A 26,807-nucleotide genomic window follows, 5' to 3' on the forward strand; every position below is an offset into this window, starting at 1 on the left:
CTGACCTGCGTACGGGTAGTCCTCAGCTGACAGCCGCAACCGAGCCCAACATTTTTGCTGCTAAGCGAGACATTTGTTAAGTGCGTTTTGCCCCATTTTACGACCTTTCTGGTGAGTCGTTAAGCGAATGACTGCGGTTTAATAGTTAGACAACTGTCTCCAGAAGTTGTGAATGCTCCAACACTGGAAGTTTTTAAAGAAGAGGTTGGATAACCATTTTTCTGAAGTGGTGTAGGGTTTCCTGCCTAAGCAGGGGGTTGGACTAGAAGACCTCCAAGGTCCCTGCCGACTCTGTTATTCTATATTCTAAAAGAGATTTTAAACCATCGTAGTGGGAATTATGATGCATATTTGAATGGTGTTAGGATGGTTTTGTTGCTGGTTTTTTTTTTTGCTATGAGCAATAGGAATTGTAGATAGTCTTTGGTGTACGGCCATTAGTTGCGCCCAACATTTTTGTGGCTAAGCGAGACAGTTGGTTAAGTGAATTTTGACCCATTTTACGGCCTTTCTCTCCACTGTTGTTAAGTGAATCACAATACTTACATCCGTAACACGGTTGTTAAGGGAACCCAGCTTCCCCATTGACTTTGCTTGTCAGAAGGTCGCAAAAGGAGATCATATGACTCCCGGGACACTGCAACAGTCATAACTATGAATCAGTTGTCAAGCCTTGGTAGTACAGTGGTCTAAGGCACCCTGTTATTAAGACCAGCTGCCTGCAATTACTGCAGGTTCGAATCTCCCCAGGCTCAGGGTTGACTCAGCCTTCCATCCTTTCTAAGGTAGGTAAATTGAGGACCCAGTTGTGGGGGCAATAAGCTGACTTTGTATAAATATACAAAAGTATGAAGGCTATTGCTTAACGCATTGTAAGCTGCCCTGAGTCTCCGGAGAAGGGCGGCATATAAATCAAATTAAAAAAAAAAAGCGTCTGAATTTTGATCACGTAACCATGGGAACACTGCAGTGGTCATAAGTATGAAAAACAGTCGTAAGTCACTTTTTTCAGTGGCATTGTAACTTTGAACAGTCACTAAACAATCTGTTGTAAGCCAAGGCATATTACTTGTATGTACTTAATGTACATTCTGCATTTTATTGTATAACAGATGCATTCGACCAGCTGCTGGTTTATAACATTTGCCCGTCCTGAGGGGGGAAAAAAATATTAGGATAAAACACCACGAAAGGGATTTTATAAAATAAATAGTGTTTTATTTTTTACATTGCTTATAAAACTTTTTTTTTTTACATCATCATTCAACGTTTTTAAAAAAAAAAAACAAATTTAAATAGCCCTCCTTTTCATTATTAAAATATGGCAAATAAATAACTTCAGGTCCTTCTTTTCCCTGCAAGAAAGATGTCCCTCAAATTCCAAACAAGAGAATATTGTGCCCCCCCCCAAATAAAAAAAAAATAGAGGTAGCGGGTGCGAATTTGACCCACCCATCGGTTGTCTTTCCGGGAGGAAAAAAAAAAGAATCAAGGAAGGCAGAATTTTCCAGCTTCTGTCGCACAATTGTAAATGTTGGTGCTTCTTTTGTAATCAAGTCTTCACAAACCCTAAGACGAATTATTATTATTTTTTCCTTTTGGCAAAAAAAAAAAAAAAAAAAAAAGCCACAAACTACTGTTTTAAAATTACGTTAGCATCCGTACATCCCCCCCAAAAAATCTGATCTTAGCTTCCGGTAAAGCGAGGGTTTTGCTCCCCCGTTTTTTCCTCAGCATGGCCTTTTCTCCTGAGGAGAACCTCAGGAGAACTTCAACGGGTGAGCGATGGACGCAACATTCCCATCTTGGTCTTCAGTGGCTGTGGCACCAGCATTTCAGTGCAATTCGATAAGTCCCCTGTGCAGTCCACACCCTCGTGTGGTGGCATCACCCGGTGGCTCTATCCGAGAGGTGGTCGCGAGTCAAAAAAGTACCTGGGTACTAGAAGTACCCCTGGAATGGAGAAGACTTAGCAGTAATAAATAAATTTCAGGTCGGAAAACATTCATCAGGACAGGAGAACCGAGAGGACAAGCAAGGTACCCCCTCTCACGTTTTGCTGGATAAAATAAATACCCTCCCTGAGCAGCACACTCACAAACACAGAGACCTTCCCCTCCGCCTCACAACTCCTGTACCATCATCTGGCTCCACCCTGGATTCGCGAAGAGAACCAAGGAGTCTAAAACTTCAGCCTGAACAAGAGACACCTTGAGTTTAAAAGACTCAAGAGAGGGGAAGATTCGGCTTCCCCCCCCCACCATTTTGAATTAGAAACTCTTTTAGTTCTGACCCTGGAAGATCCTTCGGTTAAGCTGCTCCGTACCGCTACAGCTTAGATGGGAATCTAGGAATCTGGAGATCTTCGCCCTCTTTCCTGCTCATACCTCCAGGCTGTAGAGGTCCATTCGTTTCCGGCAACACTTCCGAATCCATACCCAGTAAAGCATGACCATGAAAGTCCAATAGCCCAAGTAGATGGCCAAACCGGCCAGCAAATACAAGATCTCGGCTTGTTTGGCTTCTGTCGTCCAGTCAGCCAAGGCTTCTTGGTAGATAGTGTAGACCAGGCCTCCCAACAGAAGAAGACCCCAGATGGAAACAGGTAGCAGAGGCATGTAGTTGCCGACCATTTTCTTCCTTCCAGAGGTCCCCCAGCTGCTCTTGTTCATAGTCAAGATGGCGAAATACTTGGCCGGAAGTAGACCTCCCATGTAGAGGACGGCGTAGAGGGACATGAAAAGCATGACCGGGTTGCTTCTCAGCCAACAAGCGTAAAGGGCCTTCACGCAGGCCACCAGCTGGACGCAAAGCAAGACCCACAGCACGTCCCACAGGTTCCCCCCGTAGAAGAGCCGCAGGACCGTGGCCGTGACGAAGAAAGGGAAGATGCCGGAGACTACCGACTCGTAAGTCATCCAGAGGTGATGCCGGTGCCACCAGAGGGCGTTGTAGAGCCATTCCCGGAAGTATGACTTGGTCCAACGGGTTTGTTGAGCCAGCCAACGTAGGAATAAGGACGGGGTCTCCGAGTAGCAGCGGGAACGAGCTGTGTATCTGGCACAAGGAAAGGAGGCAAAGATTAACACGGGAGGAACAAGACGCAACTCGATTTGACTCCATTATGGTCTTGAGTACTTCCTACACTGGAACTTTCCTGATCATGGCTACACTACAGTAGTGGCCAAAATTGTGGAAACCTTTTGGGAAAAGTGTATTTTTGAGGTTTGATGGCTAATAATACCACCTTTTTTTGGAGTTTCAACATCATCCTATTCCACTGCTGGAATGGCCTGGGAATAGTCTAGACCTTCACCCAATTGAAAATCTATGGAGCCGACTAAAGAAACTTGTTAATCAGAAGCGACCCAGCAATAAAACCCAGTTAATAGAAGCCATCATTCAATCTTGGTTTCACATTAGAACAGCTGCAGAACTCAAAGACTTGGTTCACTCCATGGGAAGACGTTGTAAGGCCGTAATTCATGCTAAAGGTTTCCCAACTAAGTATTAACTGACACGGTGATAATTTTTGCATATCTTGTTTTTTCTACGTTTCACTTTTCTTCTTTATACTGTAACTGCTATTCTAACAGCAAATCCTTCATAAAAGTTATTGCATTACCTTCTTGATTAAATGATCTTTCCATTGATATATAATTTTATGGTACTACTCAAAAAAAAAAAAAAGTGGTGTTATTAGCTAGTTTTAGAAAATATACTTTTCCCCAAAAGGTTTCCACAATTTTGGCCACTACTGTAGCTACGTAGGGAACAAAATATCTTTAGCCTAATGAAGAGAAGGATTGGGGTGACATGAGAGGCTGTCTTCCAGTACTTGAGGGGCAGTCACAGAGAAGAAGGGTTGACTTGTTCTCCAAAGCACCTAAGGACAGGACAAGAAATAATGGGTGGAAGCTCATTCAAGAGAGATCTAATCTGGAAATAGGGAGAAATTTCCGGACAGTGAGAACAGTTAGTTAGTGGAACAGCTTGCCTCCCAAAGTTGGGGATGCTCCACTCCTGGAGGTTTTCAAAAAAAGATGGGACATCCATTTGTCTGGGATGATTGTAGGACAGGGGTCGGCAACCTTAAACACTCAAAGAACCACAAAGGTCCTAACCGGAAGCCCTCCGTTCAGTTCTGGAGCCGAGCGGAAGTCCAGTTCCTGCACCATAGAGTCTCCTCCTAGCACGGCATCCTTTTTCCTCTACCTGTCCTAATCGAAAGCCCTATCAATTGTGGAGCCAACTGATGACAGGGAGTCGCAGCAGAGAGATGGAAGAGCCACATGCGGCTCCAGAGCCGCAGGTTGCTGACCCTGGTGTAGGGTCTCCTGTCTTTGGCAGGGGGGTTGGACTGGAAGACTTTCAAGGTCTCTTCCAGCCCTATCTTTCGAATGAAAACCTTGGTCTAAAATACCTGCCTTGGGAACTGGAGGACAACACGGTGAAATTTGGCCCAAGAAATCCATCTCATTCCTGCAGTTCCCAATCTGCCAAGTGGGAAGGACGATGTGACCTCAGGGATCTCCAAACTGGCAACTTTTTAAGACTTGTGGACTTCAATTCCCAGAATTCCCCCGCCCAGTCATCCGGACTGTGGAATTCTGGGAATTGAAGTCCACAAGTCTTCAAGTTGCCAAGTTTGTTCTTCCTCATGAGGTTATGGTTGTATGAAAATGAGAGAAAGGCCATGAAAACATTATTTTCTGTCTGAATATGTATGCAACACACTAAACTAGGTGGGAAGGGTTTGGAAAATGTTATGGAAATTCACCCTTTGTCTTTGCAAACTACGTAACTCCCTTTTCATATTACGTTCATAATAGATTTTCTCGATTTGGACAAAGCATCTTATATAAAAGCAGAAATTAAGTTCATTATCCGAAATTGATCATATTGTATGAACATAGCAATTCATGAACAAACTGAGGATACCCAAAAGTATTGTGTGGGTGTTAAGTAGAAGCAATTCAAGCTTGAACCAATTTAATTTCCTAACATAATACTTTAATAGGAATAATGTTTGGGCAAAGATATATTAAGTCACTCAGTACCAAACACTGGAAAAATAGGAAGACCCTGAATTTAACTTGTAGCTTGATATTGCAATACCTATAAGGGCTGTTACCAGTGTCAGTTAAAGACAGTAAAAGTAAAGGTAAAGGTTCCCCTCGCATATATGTGCTAGTCGTTCCTGACTCTAGGGGGCGGTGCTCATCTCCGTTTCAAAGATGAAGAGCCAGCGCTGTCCAAAGACGTCTCCGTGGTCATGTAGCCGGCATGACTAAACATCAAAGGCACACGGAACGCTTTTACCATCCAACCAAAGGTGGTCCCTATTTTTCTACTTGCATTTTTTTTTACACGCTTTCAAACTGCTAGGTTGGCAGAAGCTGGGACAAGGAACGGGAGCTCACTCCATTACTCGGCACTAGGGATTCGAACCGCTGAACTGCCGACCTTTCAATCGACAAGCTCAGCGTCTTAGCCAGTGAGCCACCACGTCCCTTTAAAAAGACAAAGCTTCAACAAAACCACAAGATTTCTTCGTGTTCTTTAATTGCTCCCAAAGACCTGTCTCTGTATTTAACAACAACCCTGTAAATCAGTATTTTTCAACCTGGGAAAGTTTAAGAAGGCCATGCTGGGTGAGGAATTCTGGGGGTTGAAGTCCACCTCTCTTAAACCTGCCCAGGTTGAAAAAACTCTGCTGTAAGTCAGGAAGCCATATCTGGAGGACTTCATAAATGAAGCCAAGTGTTTGAAATGGAAAGTCCTCCTTGCAAAAAAAATAAAATAAATTAGCACCCTAAAATAGGGGTCTGCAACCTTAAACACTCAAAGAGCCATTTGGACCCATTTCCCACAGAAAAGAAAACACCGGGAGCCACAAAACCCTTCCTGTGCTGACTATTTCCTGAGCAACCACAAAACTAGCATATGTAGTTGAATTAAACGTTCTATTTCTTCTGAAACTTTTCTTTTCTTGGATTTATCCATGGTTGGCAACCCTCTACCAGGAGTTGAAAAGCTCAATAAACTGCGTGCCAGTGGGTGTCGCACATTGGTGGTTGTGATGCGTATTTTGAGTGACCGGGAGCCGCAGCAGAGGGGTGAAAGAGCCACATGTGGCTCCAGAGCTGCAGGTTGCTGACTCCTGCCCTAAAAGAACTACGTCAACAGACATCTCACATTTCATTCCATAAGGTTCCTATATTCCATCAGATAACCCAGATTTCCTTACTTGGTGGCATAGCCAATGCTCAGCATCCTGTTGGTGAGGTGTCTATCATCTCCAAAGGTGCAGTGTGTGCCAAGGAACTTCTGATTGTACCAGGATTCCAGAAACTGCTGTAGGAGGTCATTCCGATACAGACCTGATGCAACCAATAAAAAGAAGGGGTAAGATTTTTTTTAAAGAAATGCAGTGGATCAGGGAAATGCATTCATCTTTCCAATATCGCTTCATGACTTCTTCAGAGAAAGGACTTAAGACATTATTTACAGGTGAAAACCTTACCTAAGGGACCACTGATACAGGAGACACAGTTGAAATAGGACTGGCAGGCCCGCTCAATGTTGAAAGCCATCCAGTAGCGCAGACTGCTCATGAAGCTGATGTAGGAGTCGGAAAGGTTGAGGATCCTGACATCTCCCCCAACGGCCCCATAGCGTTCGTTGGACTCCAGCACCTTCACCAGTTCTACCGTTGCTTCCGGTTCCAACTTGGTGTCAGAGTCACATACCTGGGAGAAGGCAAGAGTTTAGTCTAAAGAGGCCCCCATCAACTTGTCAAGAAGATCTGGATTGCTGAAAAACCTAAAGCCTGGGTCCCGAAGAATTCTACAGTTTGACCTCTTCGTTTCCAGTCTTCGGTCCTCGCAGGAGAAGAGGCAGCATCAACTGATTTGGGAACATCCCTTGGTTGCCATAAAGCATGGCGTACGTACATGTACAAGCCAGCCCAAAGGGCGCAAGATCAAAGGAATACATAGATACTCAAGAAGAATCTTGGGAGTCAGGAGGAAGAACTACAGCTTAGACCAGGAGTCCTCAAACTTGGCAGCTTTAAGACTTGTGAACTTCAAGTCCCAGAATTCTCCAGCCAGCTATGCTGGCTGGAGAATTCTGGAAGTTGAAGTCCACAAGTCTTAAAGCTGCCAAGTTTGAAGACCTCTGGTTTAGACAGTAGTAGTTCTCTGGAAAATAAAGAGCGGTTTCCACAGGAAGTCCATGAGTATTAATACCATTTGCATTGTAAAGTGGGGTATAGAATCTTGCAAGTCTAAAAGGACCTTCCCTTTCCCCTGTGTTTACTTTCCACAGAATTAGACCTCTTCTGAGATCTTTTCTCTAACCCCATTTCTGGTTTGGACTCCAACGCCTTTTATCAGACCATTGTCTAGGCCAGGGGGGTCTCCAAACATGGCAGCTTTAAAGACTTATGGACTTCAACTCCCAGAATTCCTCAGCCAGCCATGTTGGCTGGGAAATTCTGGGAGCTGAAGTCCACAAGTCTTAATTTAAAGATTTGAGGAATCTCTAGCCTCGGAATCTTCTTTCGTTGGGGGTGTTACTTGGAACCCTGACAGTTGCCAAGTTTGGGGACCCCTGGTCTGAGTAGTGACTCTTCCTCCTGTCTCCCAAATTTATTGTCACAGCTTCAGTGGTGGGATTCAGCCAGTTCGCACCACTTTGGGAGAACCGGTTGTTAACTTTCTGAGCAGTTTGGCAAACTGGTTGTTGGAAGAAATCATTAGGGCAGAGAACCGGTTGTTAAATTGCTCGAATCCCACCACTGCACAGCTTGTTTCATTTGCAGCAATTACGATGCCATGGAAGTGCATTGTCTAGTGCAGGGGGTCTCCAACCTTGGCAACTTTTAAGACTTGTGGACTTTAACTCCCAGAATTCCTCAGCCAGCTTTGCATTCGCTGGGATGCAGCTTTGCTGGCTGAGGAACTCTGGGAGTTGAAGTCCACAAGTCTTAAAGTGGCCAAGGTTGAAGACCCCGTTCTAGTAAACAACCAAGTGCAACCTATCTCATGTATAACAGTCACTGATTGACTTAAAAAGATAACAGTTTACTTCCTCACTTGCCCCATCTGTAGAATGGGAATGAAAGCTATCTAACCTTGCATACGCAAATGAGGAAATGCATGATTGGTTTTCTAGAAAAACAAGATTACTGGGCTAACCATAAAGGGGCTGAAGAGATTAAAAAGGAAGACGCCCTGTGGAAAGTAATTCATGAAGCTTTTTTTGGGAGATCAGTCAAGGTCAGTGAGGTTCCACCACCTAAAAGTTTATTGGGAGCATTTTAGCTGCCAACTGTAATGGTTGGGCACGGTGGCAAATTGGTGGGCTGCCAGAACTTATATAATTACCACGCTAGAATCTGAAATCCTAGACATTGTAATTAATGAAATGATAAAAAAAATCATAGCCCAACAACAGCAGATGGAAGATACGCAACTTTCAAGACCAATAAACAGTTAGGTGCTTGGATGAAGAATAATTTCCTCAACCATGCACCTTTCACATGTGCCAAACTATAAATCCCAACATGCCCAGACATGATTAGATGCCAGGGTGAATTTGCCAGGACATCTGGAAGAGACTAATTAAAGAATGTTGGGATAAGATGTTGATCTGGAGTTCGAATCTCTACTTATCTCTGAAAGCCAATGTATGTTTTGGGATGAGTCACTATCTGTCAGCCTTCCAGAAAGGATACAATTGAAGGGGAATAGACTGTATTATACCCCAAGCTCTTCACATGGAAGGTGAGATAAATAGAATAGAATAGAATAGAATAGAATAGAATAGAATAGAATAGAATAGAATAGAATAGAATAGAATAGAATAACAGAGTTGGAAGGAACCTTGGAGGTCTTCTAGTCCAACCTCCTGCTTAGGCAGGAAACCCTACACCACTTCAGACAAATGGTTATCCAACATCTTCTTAAAAAACTTCCAGTGTTGGAGCATTTACAACTTCTGGAGGAAAGTTGTTTCACGGATTAATTGTTCTAACTGTCAGGAAATTTCTCCTTAGTTCTAGTTTGCTTCTCTCCTTGATTAGTTTCCACCCATTGCTTCTTGTCCTGCCTTCAGGTGCTTTGGAGAATAGTTTGACTCCCTCTTCTTTGTGGCAGCCCCTGAAATATTGGAACCCTGCTATCATGTCACCCCCCCCATAAAAGAATAATAATAATAAAAAGTTGGGTACCTGAACGTAGTCGACTGAATTCCCAAGGGCCTTGAAAGCCGTGTACATGACTTCTCGCTTCCCACCCCATTTTTGCATGATGCAGACACATCTCTTGGTGCGGATCAGTTCTTCCACCACCAGTTGTCCGGGATCTTCCATATCAATCTCGGTGTAGGCAGAAGGCTCATCCCCAGTTTGGTAACCACTGCCCTCTTTCTCCATATCCAATTGAGGTTGATGGTGGTAGTTGTTCTCCCAAACAAAAGTGCCCACGTCTTCTCCAGCGAAGACTTCTCGGAACATATCCATCATGTATCGGTCCTCATTGCTGTTCCCATCCACCACCATGATGATCCGGAGTTTCTCTGGGGGATACAGGGTTGCCTTGACTGATTGAAGGCACTCGCGGAGGTAGGCTGGGTCCTCCTGATAAGCAGAGATGGTGAGGGCCACCGACTTGGTGTAGCTGCACGCCAGCGAGTCCCTCCGCATCCTCTTGTGCTCCAGGAAAGCAAAGAAGCTTTGGATGATGAGGTGGAAGGTGAGGAAGGCTCCATAGAGGCCAAAGGCCATGATGTGGTATTGGTCAGAGACCAGCTGGATGCCCTTAATGTAGGCCCATGCCAGCACTGATAATATGAGCAAGGCAAAGCCAATGGTGATGATCCGACGTCCCGTCGAGACAAAAAATTTGGTGGCTTTGGAAACATCCATCCCTAGGGGAAAACAAAAACAAAAACCAGGGAGGTGAGTAATCTCAGTTTTTATCATCTTTTAATGAACCCTTGTAGGGTGGAGTCTGGACAACTGATTGGAGCTGAGCTCTTACTGGCTGGATGCCCTTCCTGTTGCCAAGGCCGAGGGTTTTTTTCAGCAGATATATTCACCTTGTGCCCAGAGAGAGAAATATCTGCCTCTACCTAGGATCGAACTCACAGCCTCCTAATTGTGAGGCGAGAGCTCCACCTCTAGGCCACCGCACCACTCAGTAAACTCAGTTTTTATGATACAAATTTAATATTTATGGGTAGGAACAGATTCAAGGTGCTGTCCTCCCAAGGACATCAAAGATGCAGAATACGATCTTCAACCGACATCTCAATAAGCTGCTGGCCGTGGGATTCCGAGACATTTTGCCGTGTCGTTGAATTTAACTATTGATTGGATCACCCCACCAATAAATCGTGTCTCACAAACACATATGGCCGACTTCACAAACCATGCTAAAGGGGTCATTTAGGTGGTTCGTAGGTGTAAAACTCCCCTCCGTAAATCATGATTTATGGTTCTAACATGGTTGTTTTACATGAGACCACCCCGGCCTCTTTCAACCATGATTAGAAGCAGCTCTGGCTTCATACGCGTACAAAACCCTTCGTGACTGAACTGGCTATTTAAAACATGGTGGAATTAGGTCAGCTGAAGCTCAACCATCCAACTACTAAGCGATTTGCAATTACTTTTGAGCCACGGTGGCGCAGTGGTTAGAGTGCAGGACTGCAGGCTACTTCTGCTGCCTGCAATTTGGCAGATTGAATCTCACCAAGGCTCAAGGTTGACTCAGCCTTCCATCCTTCCGAGGTGGGTAAAATGAGGACCCAGATTGTTGGGGGCAATAGGCTGACTCTGTAAACCGCTTAGAGAGGGCTGTAAAAGCACTGTAAAGAGGTATATAAGTCTAAGTGCTATTGCTATTGCTATTCTTCCTGTGTTGCCCCACAAGGAGAACGGACCATTGGGATTTTCCATTAGGAAAGAGGGTTGAGATGCTCCCCTCCCAGCTTGGGTGGGTACCTCCTTTCTAAGCTGCGCCCACCCCAAGCATCCCTAAGCTAATTTCCTGGCACGGTCTCAGAACAAAGCTGTTAAAAATATATTTACAGAGCCAACGAAAGGGGCGTTTTTCCGAATCAGAGCCATTGGCAGCCATGGGTCACTGGATAAATAAACGACAAAGTATTGAGATGGTATGTGTTATTACCACTTGTACGTACACGTGTGAGTGCTCTTTCTTACTTAACCCTTCCCAAGACAGTATCAAAATCTCCCTTTTTCCTATGTTCACCATTCAGGGCGCAATCATATTTTTATGGGGCAGAGCTGGCCCTAAACATTAAGATAAAACTGTTGCCTTAGGCAGGACCTAAAAGTAAAGGTAAAGGTTCCCCTCGCACATATGTGCTAGTCGTTCCCGATTCTAGGGGGCGGTGCTCATCTCCGTTTCAAAGCCGAAGAGCCAGCGCTGTCCGAAGACGTCTCCGTGGTCATGTGGCCGGCATGACTAAACGCCAAAGGCGCATGGAACGCTGTTACCTTCCCACCAAAGGTGGTCCCTATTTTTTCTACTTGCATTTTTTTTTAATGTGCTTTCGAACTGCTCGGTTGGCAGAAGCTGGGACAAGTAACGGAAGCTCACCCCGTTATACGGCGCTAGGGATTCGAACTGCTGAACTGCCGACCTTTTGATTGAGCAGCTCAGTGTCTTAACCACTGAGCCACCGCGTCCCCTGGGCAGTACCTAGGTGAGTAGCAAAGGCGAAAAAAGCAAACCAAACACGGTTAAATAGTTTATCATGGTTTATGTTTTTTGGGCAGAGACGATTGATGGATTTTCTGTCTCCGGTGGGGAAAAAAAACCCCTTCATTTAGTCTCATGTAACAGACAGAATGACTTTAGAAAGAAGTGCAAGTAGTCCTTGACTTATGACCACAACTGAGCTCAACCTTTCCGCTGCTAAGCAAGACAGTTGTTGAGTTTTGCCTATATTTTACGACCTTTTTCCTGTAGGAAGAAGGCCGACCAGGTAGGAGCAGAAATCCCAAAATGACGTCAATCAGCACGGGGCAATCAAAAGACTAAGAGCATCTTATCTTTTGGGATTTGCTTCTGAGCAGAGTAGGAATCATCATGAGGACAAGACCTTGGAAGAGTTTCGCCTTGTTTTACTTAATTTGTATCCTGCCTTTATTGTTTCTTGTAAATAACTCAAGATAACGGACATATCCATCACCCCTTCCTCCTCCTGTTTTGTCCCCACAACCATCCAGTGAGGTGAGTTGGGCTGAGAGGGAATGACTGGGCCAAGGTCATCCGGCCAGCTTTCATGCCTAAGGCGGGACTAGAACTCACAGTCGCCTGGTGATTGGACCAGTCATCCAATCAGCTTTTATGCAGGGGTGAAATGTTACCGGTTCGCACCGGTTTGGGCAAATCGGTAGCGGCGGCATTGCAAGGCTCCACCCCACCTGTCCGGATGTCGCTACTTCCTGGTTTTAACTAGTAAGTAACCTGTTTTTGACCCTCTGTGCATGTGCAGAGGGTCCAAAATCGCACATGATGTGCGTGCGTGCAGAGCATGCACTTCCGAATCAGGAGGGAAGGTAAGTAGATTTCACCCCTGCTTTTGTGCCTACTGTGGAACTAGAACTCACTGTCTTCAGTGATTGGCTCAAAGTTACTCAGCCAGGTTGCATGGTTAAGATGGGACTAGAACTCACAGTCATGATTGGCCCAGTCATCCAATCAGCTTTCGTGCCTAATGCAGAACTAGAACTCACTGTCTCCAGTGATTGGCCCAAAGTCACCCAGCCAGCTTTCATGGCTAAGGCGGGATCAGAACTCACAGTCTCCTGGTGATTGGACCAGTCATCCAATCAGCTTTTGTGCCTATTGCCGATTGGCTCAAAGTCCCCCAGCCAGCTTTCACGTCTAAGATGGGACTAGAACTCACTGTCTCCCACTTTCTATCCCGATGCCTTAACCACTAGACCAAACTGGGTCTCTAGCCTTTTTATGAGGCTCTTGAAGGCAGAGTTCCACTTTTTCTGACCCAGGTCTCAACTTCTCCTATTGCCAAACCACCACATGCACTTACAACATCATCAGGGGTGGGTGGGAAGCACACGTGACCAACTGTGCACCAATGCGTGCCTTTGGACAGTCATGTGAACAAACATAACCGGGAGGAGATGAAAGAACTGACTGTGTGTTGTTATGGGAGAATTCCATAGCAACATGCCTTGGGCAGCACTGTTACTAAATTGGGCAAAATTGCAAACTCTGAGCCAAAAGGAAAACCGATCTACATTGAGCTCAACACTAAACCTGGGAGGTAGCCGTGTCTGAGCTGTAGTCTCTGGCCCTCCCACTTGCCAGATAAGAGGTCATCTATGATGCTTTCAGCAGTGTTGACTTATCAGCTACGTGAGCTTGTAGCCCAAGCTATAGGTCCCATTTTCACCTCTCTAATAGCAATAGCACTTAGACTTATATACCACTTCATAGTGCTTTTACAGCCCTCTCTAAGCAGTTTACAGAGTCAGCCTATTGCCCCCAACAATCTGGCTTCTCATTTTATCCATCTCGGAAGGATGGAAGGCTGAGTCAACCTTGAGCCAGTCAGGATCGAACTCCTGGCAGTGGGCAGAGTTAGCCTGCCATAGCCTGCCATAGCAATAGCATTTATATGCCACTTCACGGTGCTTTGCAGCCCTCTCTAAGCAGTTTAACAGAGTCAGCCTATTGCCCCCAACAATCTGGGTCCTCATTTTACCCACCTTGGAAGGATGGAAGGCTGAGTCAACCTTGAATGCTCTTGTTGATGTAGCCCCCTACTCTAAAGCTTTAATAAGACCCAGTTGGGTGTACTAGTTAAAGGCACAGGGCTAGAAACTAGGAGATTGTGAATTCTAGTCCCACCTTCGGCACAAAGCTAGCTGGGTGACTTTGGGCCAGTCCCTTCCTCTCAGCCCTAGGAAGGAGGCAATGGCAAGCCACTTCTGCAAAACATTGGCAAGAAAATTGCAGGGATTTCAGTTCAGGAATCAGAATCAACTTGAGGCTTTATGACAACACACAATCTCTCCCAAGAGTTATATGCAGCTTTCATGACTGGTAGAGCCTTGGTAGCACAGTGGACTAATGCACTGTTATTAACATCTGCTGCTTGCAATTACTGCAAATTCAAATCCCACCAATTGACTCAAAGTTGACTCAGCCTTCCATCCTTTCAAAGGTAGGTAAAATGAGGATCCAGTTTGTGGGGGCAATAAGCTGACTTTGTATAAATATACAAAAGTATGAAGGCTATTGCTTAACACATTGTAAGCCGCCCTGAGTCTCTGGAGAAGGGTGGCATATAAATTAAAGCAAAATAAATAAATAAAATAAATAAATCTCCCAGATCCAATAGATTACGTGCCGATCACTAGTGACCAAGCAGATGGAGTGGGATCACACACTCAGTCTCCTATCCAAACATAAGCCATCCTCTAAGTCAGTATTTCTCAACCCTGACCATTTGAAGACTTGTGGACTTCAATTCCCTGAATTCCCCAGCCAGCATCTTCAAGTGGCCAGAGTTGCAAAACACGACTCTAAATTAATAGAATATTGATGTAAACAGAAACGGGGCGAGGAAGATAGCAAAACTGCAGCTCCTGGGATATGGTTGAACTACAGCTTCCACCTGCCTCTGCACAGTCCTCTTGAGTCCCGTTTTTGGTTGTGATGACCTCCTGCAACCTTCTGCCAGCAAAAAGAGTCTAGGTGGGCCACACACAGACCCCCCCGAGCTCCGTTTTCGCTGGCAGAGGGCTGCAGGAGGCCGTTGCAGCTGAAAACAGAGCCTCGATGAGTGACTTCGAGCTGGCCATGCCCATCCCGACCACGCCCCCCTCCCTCCAGGGTTGAGGTCAAACACAACCCTGATGCGGCCCTCAGTGAAATCGAGTTTGATACCCCTGATCTAGGCGTTTCAGTTTAGAAAGATGAATAAGTAAAATAATAATTGACGAATAAGCTTGTATGCCACCCGACTCTGAATGACTCCGACGGGCTCACAGCAATCAAACAAAGAAATCTGGATCTCCTGCTTGGGGTAAGGGGGTTGGACTAGATGACCTACAAGATCCCTTCCAACTCTGTTATGTCTATTCTGTTCTAGAATAAAAGCACAGTGGACTAAAGCACCGTAATTAACATCTGCTGCTTGCAATTACTGCAAGTTCAAATCTCACCAGGCTCAAGGTTGACTCAGCCTTCCATCCTTTCAAAGGTAGGTGAAATGAGGACCCAGTTTGTGGGGGCAATAAGCTGACTTTGTATAAATATACAAAAGTATGAAGGCTGTTGCTTAACACATTGTAAGCCGCCCTGAGTCTCCGGAGAAGGGCGGCATATAAATTAAAAAAAGCAAAGGAAAAGCAAGCAAAAAGACTCACCCAGCCAAATCAATGAAAATAAGTGATAAAAGATAAAAGATGGGACATGGGATAGATCAAGGGGACGGACTCCCCCCCACCCACCTCGCCCAAGGCCCGGATGAAGAGCTATTCAAATAAAATCAATTTTACTCTAGCTGAGATCTAGGTCAGTGGGCAGTGTGAAATGTTTTTTTGCAGCCTACTGGAGAACCGATCTTCAAGTTTCATTCCCAAAAAGTACAAAAAATGACCCAAGCCAAAAAACATGGCACTACATAAAATTCACAATCCTGATGAGAACAAGCAAAGCGAGTTTAAATCAAGTTGGATTCTTTGCTCATTTGGTCAATCTTTGCCAGAATTGGGAGCCTCTGGTTTCAGCAATTTAATTTAATTTAATTTAATTTGATTTGATTTGTATGCCGCCCTATCTCCATAGGATTCAGGGCGGCTCACAACAATTAAGAAATACAATGCCAGTTTTTTTCCCCAGAGAAAAGACACAACCCATTCATTTCTACCTATCCCCCCCCTCCTTTTTTTTTTTTACACCAACTAAGACTTTTGGTTCTTCTTCTCGGGCTGGCAATAACTTTTGGGGGCGATAACTTTTTGGCTCCGGGGTCCATTGTTTAAAAAAAAAAAACACCCCCCAATAAACAGCGTGCATAACCTTCACCTGCCTTCTCTGCTTGCCTGGATCTGCCAGAATCGTTTCCATGAGCGATCCCCCGCTAGTCTTTTCTGGCGGATTTAATGAATGAATCCGGACTCGCAGTTCCAAGACACGCACACACAAAACCCGTCATTTCGCTCCACGCGCCCATCAAGCAAGAACTTTGCCCGTTACTGAAGGATGAACCCAACACACACACACACACACACACACACACACACACACACACAAACTTATAAATGAACCTTGGTTGAATAACCTTCCCCCAAGCATCCTTAAGCCTCTCTATGCAGATCGGGTGCCTGTGTGTGTGTGTGTGTGTGGATTTTTAGATGCTGACGCTTCGTGTTTCCAGCTTCAACTCGGACTTAATATCTATTTTATATAAAGAGAGAGGCGATTCAGGGTTTTTATTTATTTATTTTATTTTTTTGGGTGGGGGGAGGTTGGTTCCCGTTGGCTAAGACGTCCGCTTCGGAAACCAACTCAATTCCTAAAATGTGCGGGACCAGAACCGGCTTGGAGAAGCGCTGAAAGGGGGTGGGGGAAGAGAGAGAGAGAGAGAGAGAGAGAGAGAGAATGGGATGGGGGGAGAGAGAGAGAGAGAGAGAGAGAGAGAGAGAGAGAGAGAGAGAGAGAGAGAGAGAGAGAGAATGGGATGGGGAGAGAGAGAGAGAGAGAGAGAGAGAGAGAGAGAATGGGATGGGGAGAGAGAGAGAGAGAGAGAGAGAGAGAGAATGGGATGGGGGGAGAGAGAGAGAGAGAGAGAGAGAGAGAGAGAATGGGATGGGGAGAGAGAGAGAGAGAGAGAGAGAGAGAGAGAGAATGGGATGGGGGGAGAGAGAGAGAGAGAGAGAGAGAGAGAGAGAATGGGATGGGGAGAGAGAGAGAGAGAGAGAGAGAGAGAGAATGGGATGGGGAGAGAGAGAGAGAGAGAGAGAGAGAGAGCGAGCACTCTGCACACTCTCAGAGGCACAGTCATCCTCTGGCTAGGCTAGGGGGTAGCTCTTGAAAGCAGACCCACCGGACTCAAACTCGGATCGTCGCCAAATCAAGGGTGGGGGGTTTGCTCGCAGAACCCCGCAGCATCCCTCACCCCCCACCCACCCACCCACCCCCTCCCCAGCCATTGTTACCGCGATGGAAGAAATTCAACCCCTCTACCGAAGCGGCTCCGTTGCGTTGCGTTGGAATCCGCTCCGGTTCCCTCCCCCCCACAGCTCGCCCTCCCCTTCTCCAGGCCCCGCGGACCCGTCCGTCCATCCGTCCCTCCCGCCGGCCAGTTCTTACCTGCAGCGCCGGAGCTTGCGAAGAGCAGCCAGCGCAGGACCGGAGCTGGCTTGGCCGAGAAAGCCGGGGTTGTTGCACGCCTGGCGGGGGGAAGCTTTTGAATCGGGAGGGGCGGCCTCTTCCCTGCGTCAGGGATGGGCTGGGCTGCCTTTTAGGTCCCTGCCCCATTCCTGGGCTGTGTGCTTAAGTCCGACGTCTTGGGTGGGTCGGGGGGGGGGGGGGGCTAATCCCCTCGGCCGGCTGCCCCGCCTGGGGGACCACGCCTCTGACTCATTCTGGTGGTGGGCGGTTTTTTCCCCCCCCCCCACCACCCCGCCTTCAGCGCCCCATCCATCTCCCAGCTCGGGTCTTGGCTTGAGAACGTGAGAAAAGGGATGGCTCTCCATGAAAAGGACCCGCCGGGGTTTGATCGACGGGGCCCGGAGTTTAAATAAATAAATAAATAAATAAATAAATAAATAAATAAATAAATAAATAAATAAATAAATAAATAAATAAATAAATACATACATACATACATACATACATACATACATACATACATACATACAAAGCCTCCGTAGAGTGGACACCTGACGCCTGGCCACTTGGTGGCCGTGTCCGTGGAGATCTCAGGCTGTGGCTCTTTGGTGGGTGTTTTGCAAGTTTGGCTGCTGCTGGGGGAATCTCCTGGTGGTGTCCTATCTCTAAAACCAGTGGTGGGATGCAAGTAATTTAACAACCGGTTCTCTGCCCTAATGATTTCTTCCAACAACCAGTTTGCCAAGCTGCTCAGAAAGTTAACAACCGAAGTGGTGCGAACCGGCTGAATCCCATCACTGCTCTTAAACCCATACAAGTCCTCCTCCTCCTCTTGAGTTTAGCCAAGAATATCTCTCCTCCCCCCGTCTCTCTCTCTCTCTCTCTCTCTCTCTCTCTCTGTTGCTTTTAGAAAGAAAAGATTTCGATGACCTTTCCTGAACTTTGCACGCGATCAGGAAACACTGGGATGGATTGGGTTAAGAAGATATTGGCTAGGGCTTGGTGAAGTTCTATGGAAAGTCAAATCAGTGCTTTTGGGACCAATTTGGCCCCGGTATCCATAACGCAACACAACTCACCACAATTGGCCAGGTTTAAATTGATAGGAAAAATGGGGGGGGGTTGTCTCCAAAACTTGGCAACTTGAAGATTTGTGGACTTCCCAATCCCAGAATTCCTTAGCATAGCAGGCTAAGGAATCCTGGGAGCCGAAGTCCACAAGTCTTCAAGTTGCCAAGTTTGGAGAGAGAGAGAGAGACACATATACAGAGGTGGGTTTCAGCAGGTTCTGACCAGTTCTGGAGAACCGGTAGCGGAAATTTTGAGTAGTTCGGAGAACCGGTAGTAAAAATTCTGACTGGCCTCGCCCCCACCTATTCTCTGCCTCCCGAGTCCCAGCTGATCGGGAGGAAATGGGGATTCTGTAGTAACCTTACCCTGGATTGGGGAGGGAATGGAGATTTTACCGTATCCTTCCCATGCCATGCCCACCAAGCCACGCCCACAGAACCGGTAGTAAAAAAATTTGAAACCCACCACTGCACACACATCCCGCCACCCCAATAAACCATAAGTTGTTGGTTATGGATATTATTGTTTCGGCCACAAGCCAGCCAAACACGAGGCAGTTGGGTGCATTGTCTGAAACCATCCCTTAAGTCCCTGCCAAGCATGTCTCACATCACAGCCTGTGTTGGGACAAAATTTGGAAGTGTTTTGCAAAGTGGAATATAAATCTAATCAATAGGGAAGGCCTGTCCCACAGCATGGCCTCTTCCCCCCCCCCCCACCGTGCCTTCCCAGCCGTGCTGAATCAGAAACATTAAACTCAGTTTAATCGTGGCTGAGGGTACCTTGCTGTAGAGAAGCTCTGCTTGTCTCCCAACTGAAAGCAAAACCGTTTTTGCACTCCCATTTGCTGGAATTCCAGGAAAAGGAGTCGGGGGGGGGGGCAGGGAGAGAGAAAGGCACACAAGGGTGAAGATCAGGATGATGCAATCAGGACATGCTTCAGACAAGTATTGAGGGCTGGGGAAATCCAAGCGTGGGATAAGGCTACGGGATAGAGGGGGTTGGAAGGGGGGGTGGGGAGAGAGGGAAGGAAGGAAATAGATTGAGAGTATCTGAAGTGCCTGGCCATCAGTGAATGGAAGGGAGGAATGATAATCCAATCGAATGTACGAGATAGAGTGACCCTCGGGAAGAGGCCAATAACAAAGCAGCAAAGAAGACTCGAGGAAGCCTAGAACTGGAGGGGCCCTTGAGGTCATCAAACCTGGAGTTTGCTCCACAGGAGTGCAAACGAATATGCTTTGTTAGCTTTCCAAGCTTCTGCATTAACACATTAGTGAAGGGATGGGGTGGCGGGGTTTCCTTGGCGAATCGACTTTAGGATGAGCTCTTCCTAGCATTCAACCAGGATCTGGCTTCCTGTGCCTTTAAGATCTTCTACTCTGGGAAGATGGAGAACAGCTGTGATCTTTTTCTTGCAGTATAAAGTGGAAGGGCCCAGTGGTGAAATCCAAAATGTTTTATTACCGGTTCTGTGGGCGTGGCTTGGTGGGCCTGGTGAGGCTTGGTGGGTGTGGTTTGGAGGGCGTGGCAGGGGAAGGATACTGCAGAATCCCCATTCCCTCCCCACTCTGGGGCTAGCCAGAAGTGATATTTGCCGGTTTTCCAAACTACTCAAAATTCCCGCTACCGGTTCTCCAAACTGGTCAAGATTTCCGCTATCGGTTCTCCCGAACCTGTCATAACCTGCTGGATTTCACCCCTGGAACGGCCTCTCTAGGAATAGCTTAGCTCTCTATTCCAGGGGTGTCCAACCTTGGCAACTGTTAAGACCTATGGATTTCAACTCCCAGAATTCCCCAGCCAGGGGGATTCTGGGAGTTGAAGTCCACGGGTCTTAAAAGTGGCCAAGGTTGGACACCCCTTGCTCTATTCCATTTCCTCTAAAAACAATTGGTACTCTTTTAACCATATTTCAGAAGCAGAGCCTCAGATGTCAAGGGACGACTCCCACCCTGGTCACCCCTTCTTTACCCTCCTACCATCGGGAAGGAGATATTAGAAGCATAGTCAGCCGCACAAACAGGCTGAAGAACAGTTTTTTATCCTTGGGCTGTCAGACTCCTGAATGAGAAATAACTTCATAATTACGTAGTACGATGGACTTGCAGGGCCGGTGCAACGTGTAACATGTTCACACAGGTGCAGTGGGACTGGGTGTTTTGTTAATATGATTTATTGGGTTAGGGAGTTGTTTTGTTTTGGGGGGGTGCACTGAGGGAGCTCAACCAATCTCATTGTACAGATGTTGTGCACTGACAATAAAGGTTGTTATTATTACTATTGGTTAATCTTTAGTGAGATTCACAGCCTTTGAGGCTGGTTAATAGCTCAGCAGCTCGAGTCCTAACCAAGGACCTAGGAATTGTTAAGGTATCGTCGGAGGATGTAAGCTGTTCCGAGTAAGGTGGTTTTTTGTAGAGTCAAAATGTTCAAGTCCGGCAAATTTAGAATTTCTAAATAGCGGGGTAGCCCTTTGGGTATTGCTCCGAGGGCTCCAATTACAATCGGGACAACACACGATTTCTTTTTCCACAGTCGCTCAACTTCAATTTGTAAGTCCCGGTACTTTGTGATTTTTTTCTTGCTGCTTATCTTCAATCCGTGCATCACCAGGTATTGCAATGTCAATGAACCATACTTTTTTCTTTTCAACAATTGTTATGTCAGGTGTGTTGTGGACCAAGTGCCTGTCAGTCTGAATCCTAAAGTCCCACAAGATCTTGAGTTTCTCATTCTCTAAAACTTTCTCAACCTGATGTTCCCAGTGGTTTTTGCTGTACTCAAATCCAAACTTCTGGCACAATTTCCAGTGAATGATCTTAGCAACACGGTCATGGCATTGTAGGTAGTCAGTTTGTGAAATTTTGCTGCACCCACTGATCAGGGGGTCGACTGTCTCTTCTTTTTCATTGCAGAGGCGGCATTTGCTGTTGGTGGTAACATGTTGAATTTTTGCCTTCATACAGTTTGTGGCTAGGGCTTGTTCTTGAGCTGCCAAAATAAAGCTTTCGGTTTCTTTTTTCAGTACTCCTGATCTTATCCAGTTCCAAGTTAGTTTCTGGTCAGCTTTGCCTTCAATACTTTTCAAGTATTGGCCATGCAGAGCTTTGTGTTTCCAATTTTCAGTTCGCTGCTCAGTTACTTCTTTCTTATATTCTGCTTTTGTTTTAGTTGTCTTTAAAAGGCCTCCTTTATTTACTTCCTTAATCATTGGTTCTTCACTTTTCTGGATGTAACCATTCAAGCTGCATTTTTCTTCTTCCACAGTCTGCTTTACTTGTAGGAGTCCTCGACCACCCTCTGCTCTTGGTAAATATAATCGGTTACTATTATTATTATTATTATTATTATTATTATTATTATTATTATTATTATTATTATTATTATTATTAATGTTCAGTTAGGCTTCCTGCCAAGGCTGAGGCCAGAGGTTGTCGGGTTTTTTGAGGAACGCTTTATTGGCCTGTTATGTTATTGTTAGCGTCGCCTTGATTGCCCTTTTGGTATATAGATTTCTCTAAGGTTGGGAAGAGAAGAATCCATAGACGTCGTTAACACATATCTGCAGACCAAACATTGACCTGACCAATCCATTTTCTTGCCTGGTCTAATGGAGGGGATGTGAACCAGGCCAATTGGACCAGTGGTGAAATCCATCTGGAATGAGCTCCCCCCAGAGATACGGAGGATCCCGGATCTGCGCACCTTCCGCCGCGCTGTGAAGACCTTTTTATTCCATCAGGCGGGCTTGGCCTAATCTCTTCCCTTTTTAAACATGTAAATTTTAATCTGTTTTTAAATTATTGGGGTGTTTTAAATTTGTCTGGGCCAAAATGATTTAATCTGATTTTATCTGGTTTTTTAAATTTTTTGTATCTATGTTATTTTATTGTTTGGCTGTTCACCGCCCTGAGTCCTTCGGGAGTAGGGCGGTATACAAATCAAATAAAACAAACATAAAACAAACAAACAAATCCAATTTTTTTTTACCACTGGTTCTGTGAGCGTGACTTGGTGGGCGTGTTGTGGCTTGGTGGGCGTGGCAGGGGAAGGATACTGCAAAATCCCCATTCCCACCCCACTCTGGGGCCAGCCAGAGGTGGTATTTGCCAATTCTCTGAACTGCTCAAAATTTCTGCTACTGGTTCTCCAAAACTTGTCAGTACCTGCTGGATTTCACCCCTGAATTGGACTAATGCTTCAAATAGGCATGAATCATATTGATTATGATCAGATCGGACACTTACCCAGCTTAATCAAGGTTTATCAAAGTTGAATTCAAAAACAAGATTATATTTTTTTTTGCCAAAACAGACGAGAACAAGAGCCTTGGTAGTACAGTGGTCTAAGGCACCCTGTTATTAAGCTGGTTATTAAGACCAGCTGCCTGCAATTATTGCAGGTTCGAATCTCGCCAAGGCTCAAGGTCGACTCAGCCTTCCATTCTTTCTAAGGTAGGTAAATTGAGGACCCAGATTGTGGGGGCAATAAGCTGACTTTGTATAAATATACAAAAGTATGAAGGCTATTGCTTAACACATTGTAAGCCGCCCTGAGTCTCCGGAGAAGGGCGGCATATAAATCAAAATTTAAAAAACAACAACAAACAAACAAACAAAAACAACAACAACAACAAAAAAAAAACAAGCTCTGTATCGATTGTGCTTGGCAGACCGAACCTGGGCTGCAATACTTTAAAGGACCACTCGAGGGAGACAGAGAGAGACACAGAAACAGTAACTCTTTGCTGCCCCCTCACTCTTCTCTGCGATTCTGCATCTGGTTCTGAAGTTTTCTCTATCCAATGTGATTCCTATTTTACTTGCAAACAGTGCCATGAATATATTCTGGCATCTTCCAGGTTAAGGCTAAAAAGCAAAACAAAACAAAAAAAAAAAACACCCACCCCTTCTGTCTGAAACATTGGCAAGCTGTGGCCCGTCAATGACCACAATAATGAGAGAGGAAGGCCAATGATCTCATCCCATATACAGACGTCGCTTGTGAAATGTTACCTGCCATTATGGGATCTAAAGACAAAAGAGAGACTGTTTGGTCCCACCAGAAGGTATGTAGCTGTGGGAGATTAGTTAGTCAGTTTAGACTCAGACCATTAATTGAGTCTGTTTTCCATTGAGCAGCCGAGAGGGAATGGCTAGGTAGGAATTATTTATTTGTTTGTTTCAGTGGTGAAATGTAAAATTTGTTACTATTGGTTCTGTGGGCGTGGCTTGGTGGGGGGGTAATGTAACTGGGTCGGCGTGGCCATTTTTTTTTAACTTTTAAAAGCATTTTTTCTACAACCTCTTCGGCTGAAGAGGTTTTAAAAAAAATGCTTTTAAAAGCCTCTGACGATCCCAGCTGAGCTGCGTGATCTTCAGAGGCTTTTTTTTTTACTTTTAAAAGCATTTTTTTTGAAGAGGTTGTAGATCTATCTCTATCTCTATCATCTCTATCATCTATCTATCTATCATCTATCTATTTCTATCTCTGTCTATCATCTATATCATCTATCTATCTATCTATCTATCTATCTATCTATCTATCTATCCATCTATCTATCATCTATATCATCTATCTATCTCTATCTCTATCATCTATATCATCTATCTATCTCTATCTCTATCTCTCATCTATCTATCTATCTATCTATCTATCTATCTATCTATCTATCTATATCTATTATCTATCATCTATCTATCTCTATCTCTCATCTATATCATCTATCTATCTCTATCTCTATCTCTCATCTATCTATCTATCTATCTATCTATCTATCTATCTATCTATCTATCTATCTATCTATCTATCTATCTATATCTATTATCTATCATCTATCTATCTCTATCTCTATCATCTATATCATCTATCTATCTCTATCTCTATCTCTCATCTATCTATCTATCTATCTATCTATCTATCTATCTATCTATCTATATCTATTATCTATCATCTATCTATCTCTATCTCTCATCTATATCATCTATCTATCTATCTATCTATCTATCTATCTAATCTATCTATCTCTATCTATCATCTATTTCATCTATCTATCTATCTATCTATCTATCTATCTATCTATCTCTCTCTCTCTCTATCTATCTATCTATCTATCTATCTATCTATCTATCTACCTACCTACCTACCTATCTCTTCCTACCTATCTACCTACCTTCCTTCCTTCCTACCTACCTACCTACCTACCTACATACATACATACATACTGTGGAATGTACATACTTATCTATCTACTATCCTTTGGGAGAAAGATTTTGTTTTATTTACACACACACACGTTAAACTTACCAAAATATAAAATATAAGTGAAGATAAAGATAGCGGGAAAGGGGGAAAGGGGGAAAAGCAGAAAAGAGAAATGTGGGGTAAAGGCTAAGAAAAAAAAAGCATTAACTTCCAACTTTTAAGAGCAGTAGAATAAAAGTAATAATGATCCAGCCTCAGCTTTTTCCTTTTGAATTCTTAGTGTATACTAACCTTTCCTGTAACAATAAACTTATCTCATCAGCAAATCCCAAAGCCAGAAGTTTCATTTCCATACCCCCGCCCCCCCGTCTCATGCCCAAAAGCTAGGAGCGGTTTCCAAGTAGAAATCCAAGAAGGATTTTTGGGTTGTCTATAAGCACAGCTCCTCTCACCTCTGTAAAGTTTCTACCTTCCCCCCTTTTTAAGGCTCCTAGTGATTAAAACACGAAGCTATTTGCTTGAAGTTCATCTGAATGGACTCTTAAAGCAGCCACACCTTGTTTTCATTTCTCAATTGGAAATCTGAAAAAAAGAGTCAAGGAATGCTTTAATACTGGGGTCTCCAACCTTGGGCAGCTTTGAGACTTGCAGACTTCCACTCCCAGAATTCCTCATCCCCACCATGCTGGCTGGAGAATTCTGGGAGCTGAAGTCCACAAATCTTAAAATGAGCAAGTTTGGAAGACTCTAGCTTTAATGAAGAGGAGAGAGGTGCTATGTTCATGAGAAATCTGAAACCCTTTAAAATTATTTGCCAAGGGTGTCGTTTTGTACCGGTAAGAGCAAATCTAGCGGAAAAGAACATACATAGATTTAATTTCTTGCATTACATAATTACATTTGTTAATATGATTTATTGGGTTAGAGATTTTCTGTCTCCACGGTGAGTTGTATTGTGTTTGGTGGGGTGGGGGTGGAGGGTTGCACTGAGGGAGCTCAACCAATCTCATTGTACATATGTTGTGCATTGACAATAAAGATTTGATTTGATTTGATTTTTGGTTTCCAATTAAACAGCCAACAAAGATTGTTGTTGTTAGTTGTGAAGTCATGTCCGACCCATCGTAACCCCATGGACAACGGTCCTCCAGGCCCTCCTGTCTTCTACCATCCTCTGGAGTCCATTTAAGCTCACACCTACTGCTTCAGTGACTTCATCCAGCCACCTCATTCTCTGCCGTCCCCTTCTTCTTCTTTTGCCCTCCATCTTTCCCAGCATTAGGCTCTTCTCCAGGGAGTCCTTCCTTCTCATTAGGTGGCCAAAGGATTTGAGTTTCATCTTCAGGATCTGGCCTTCTAAAGAGCAGTCAGGGTTGATCTCTTCTAGGACTGACTGGTTTGATTGCCTTGCAGTCCAAGAGGCTCACAGGAGTCTTCTCCAGCACCATCGTTCAAAGGCCTCAATTCTTTGATGCTCAGCCTTTCTTATGGTCCAACTTTCACAGCCATACATTGCAACTGGGAAAACCATAGCCTTGACTGTACGCACTTTTGTTGGCAGGGTGATGTCTCTGCTTTTTAGAATGCTGTCTAGATTTGCCATAGCTTTCCTCCCCACTGTAGACTTGATTATTAAGATGGTAGCCTTGATTATTAAGAGAAATTTGTTTCCATGCCTTCTTCTTTTTTCCATAAACTTTCAAGCAAAATCAGCACCAATCATTTTGCTACCAGAGATGCTAATAGGTACCGATATGATTATTAAAAAAGATTCTTCCCCGTATTATCTTGGCAAGCAAGTTTTAAGGGTGAAAGTATCATTTGCAAATGATTTTTTTTTTTATAGTCAGTATTTGATGACTCATCAAGTATGAATTTCAAAGGAACTTTATACCACATTTTTTTCCTATTTGAGTCATTTTAAAGAAAAGCTTTCAAGTGAATTGGGGAAAGGGTGGTATTTGATGGTGGGGTTTTCCTAACATGTGCCTGTGTGGGGCTTACAATACGTTGGCCTTGTGGTGGTGGTGGGAACTGGATAGGAATCACAACCAGAGGAGTTAGTTCCGCTTTATTGTAAATCTTTATTGACAGACTCTTGCAAGTCTGAAAATACAA

General features: G+C 44.7%; 1 protein-coding gene across 1 annotated transcript; it reads right to left on the minus strand.

Annotated features, from left to right (window-relative positions):
* Positions 1 to 1,196: 1,196 nt before the first annotated feature.
* HAS1 (hyaluronan synthase 1) lies at positions 1,197 to 17,578 on the minus strand. Its single transcript, XM_034434925.3, has 5 exons — positions 17,391 to 17,578; positions 9,239 to 9,936; positions 6,527 to 6,752; positions 6,251 to 6,383; positions 1,197 to 3,057 (listed from the first exon to the last, which is right to left on the minus strand). Exons 2-5 carry the CDS (start codon positions 9,932 to 9,934, stop codon positions 2,382 to 2,384), a joined length of 1,731 nt encoding a protein of 576 aa, XP_034290816.1. The 5' UTR covers positions 9,935 to 9,936; positions 17,391 to 17,578; the 3' UTR covers positions 1,197 to 2,381.
* Positions 17,579 to 26,807: the final 9,229 nt, after the last annotated feature.

Source organism: Pantherophis guttatus, chromosome 10 (assembly GCF_059756535.1).
Source record: "Pantherophis guttatus breed Tessera chromosome 10, ASM5975653v1, whole genome shotgun sequence".
Lineage (NCBI taxonomy): Eukaryota > Metazoa > Chordata > Lepidosauria > Squamata > Colubridae > Pantherophis > Pantherophis guttatus.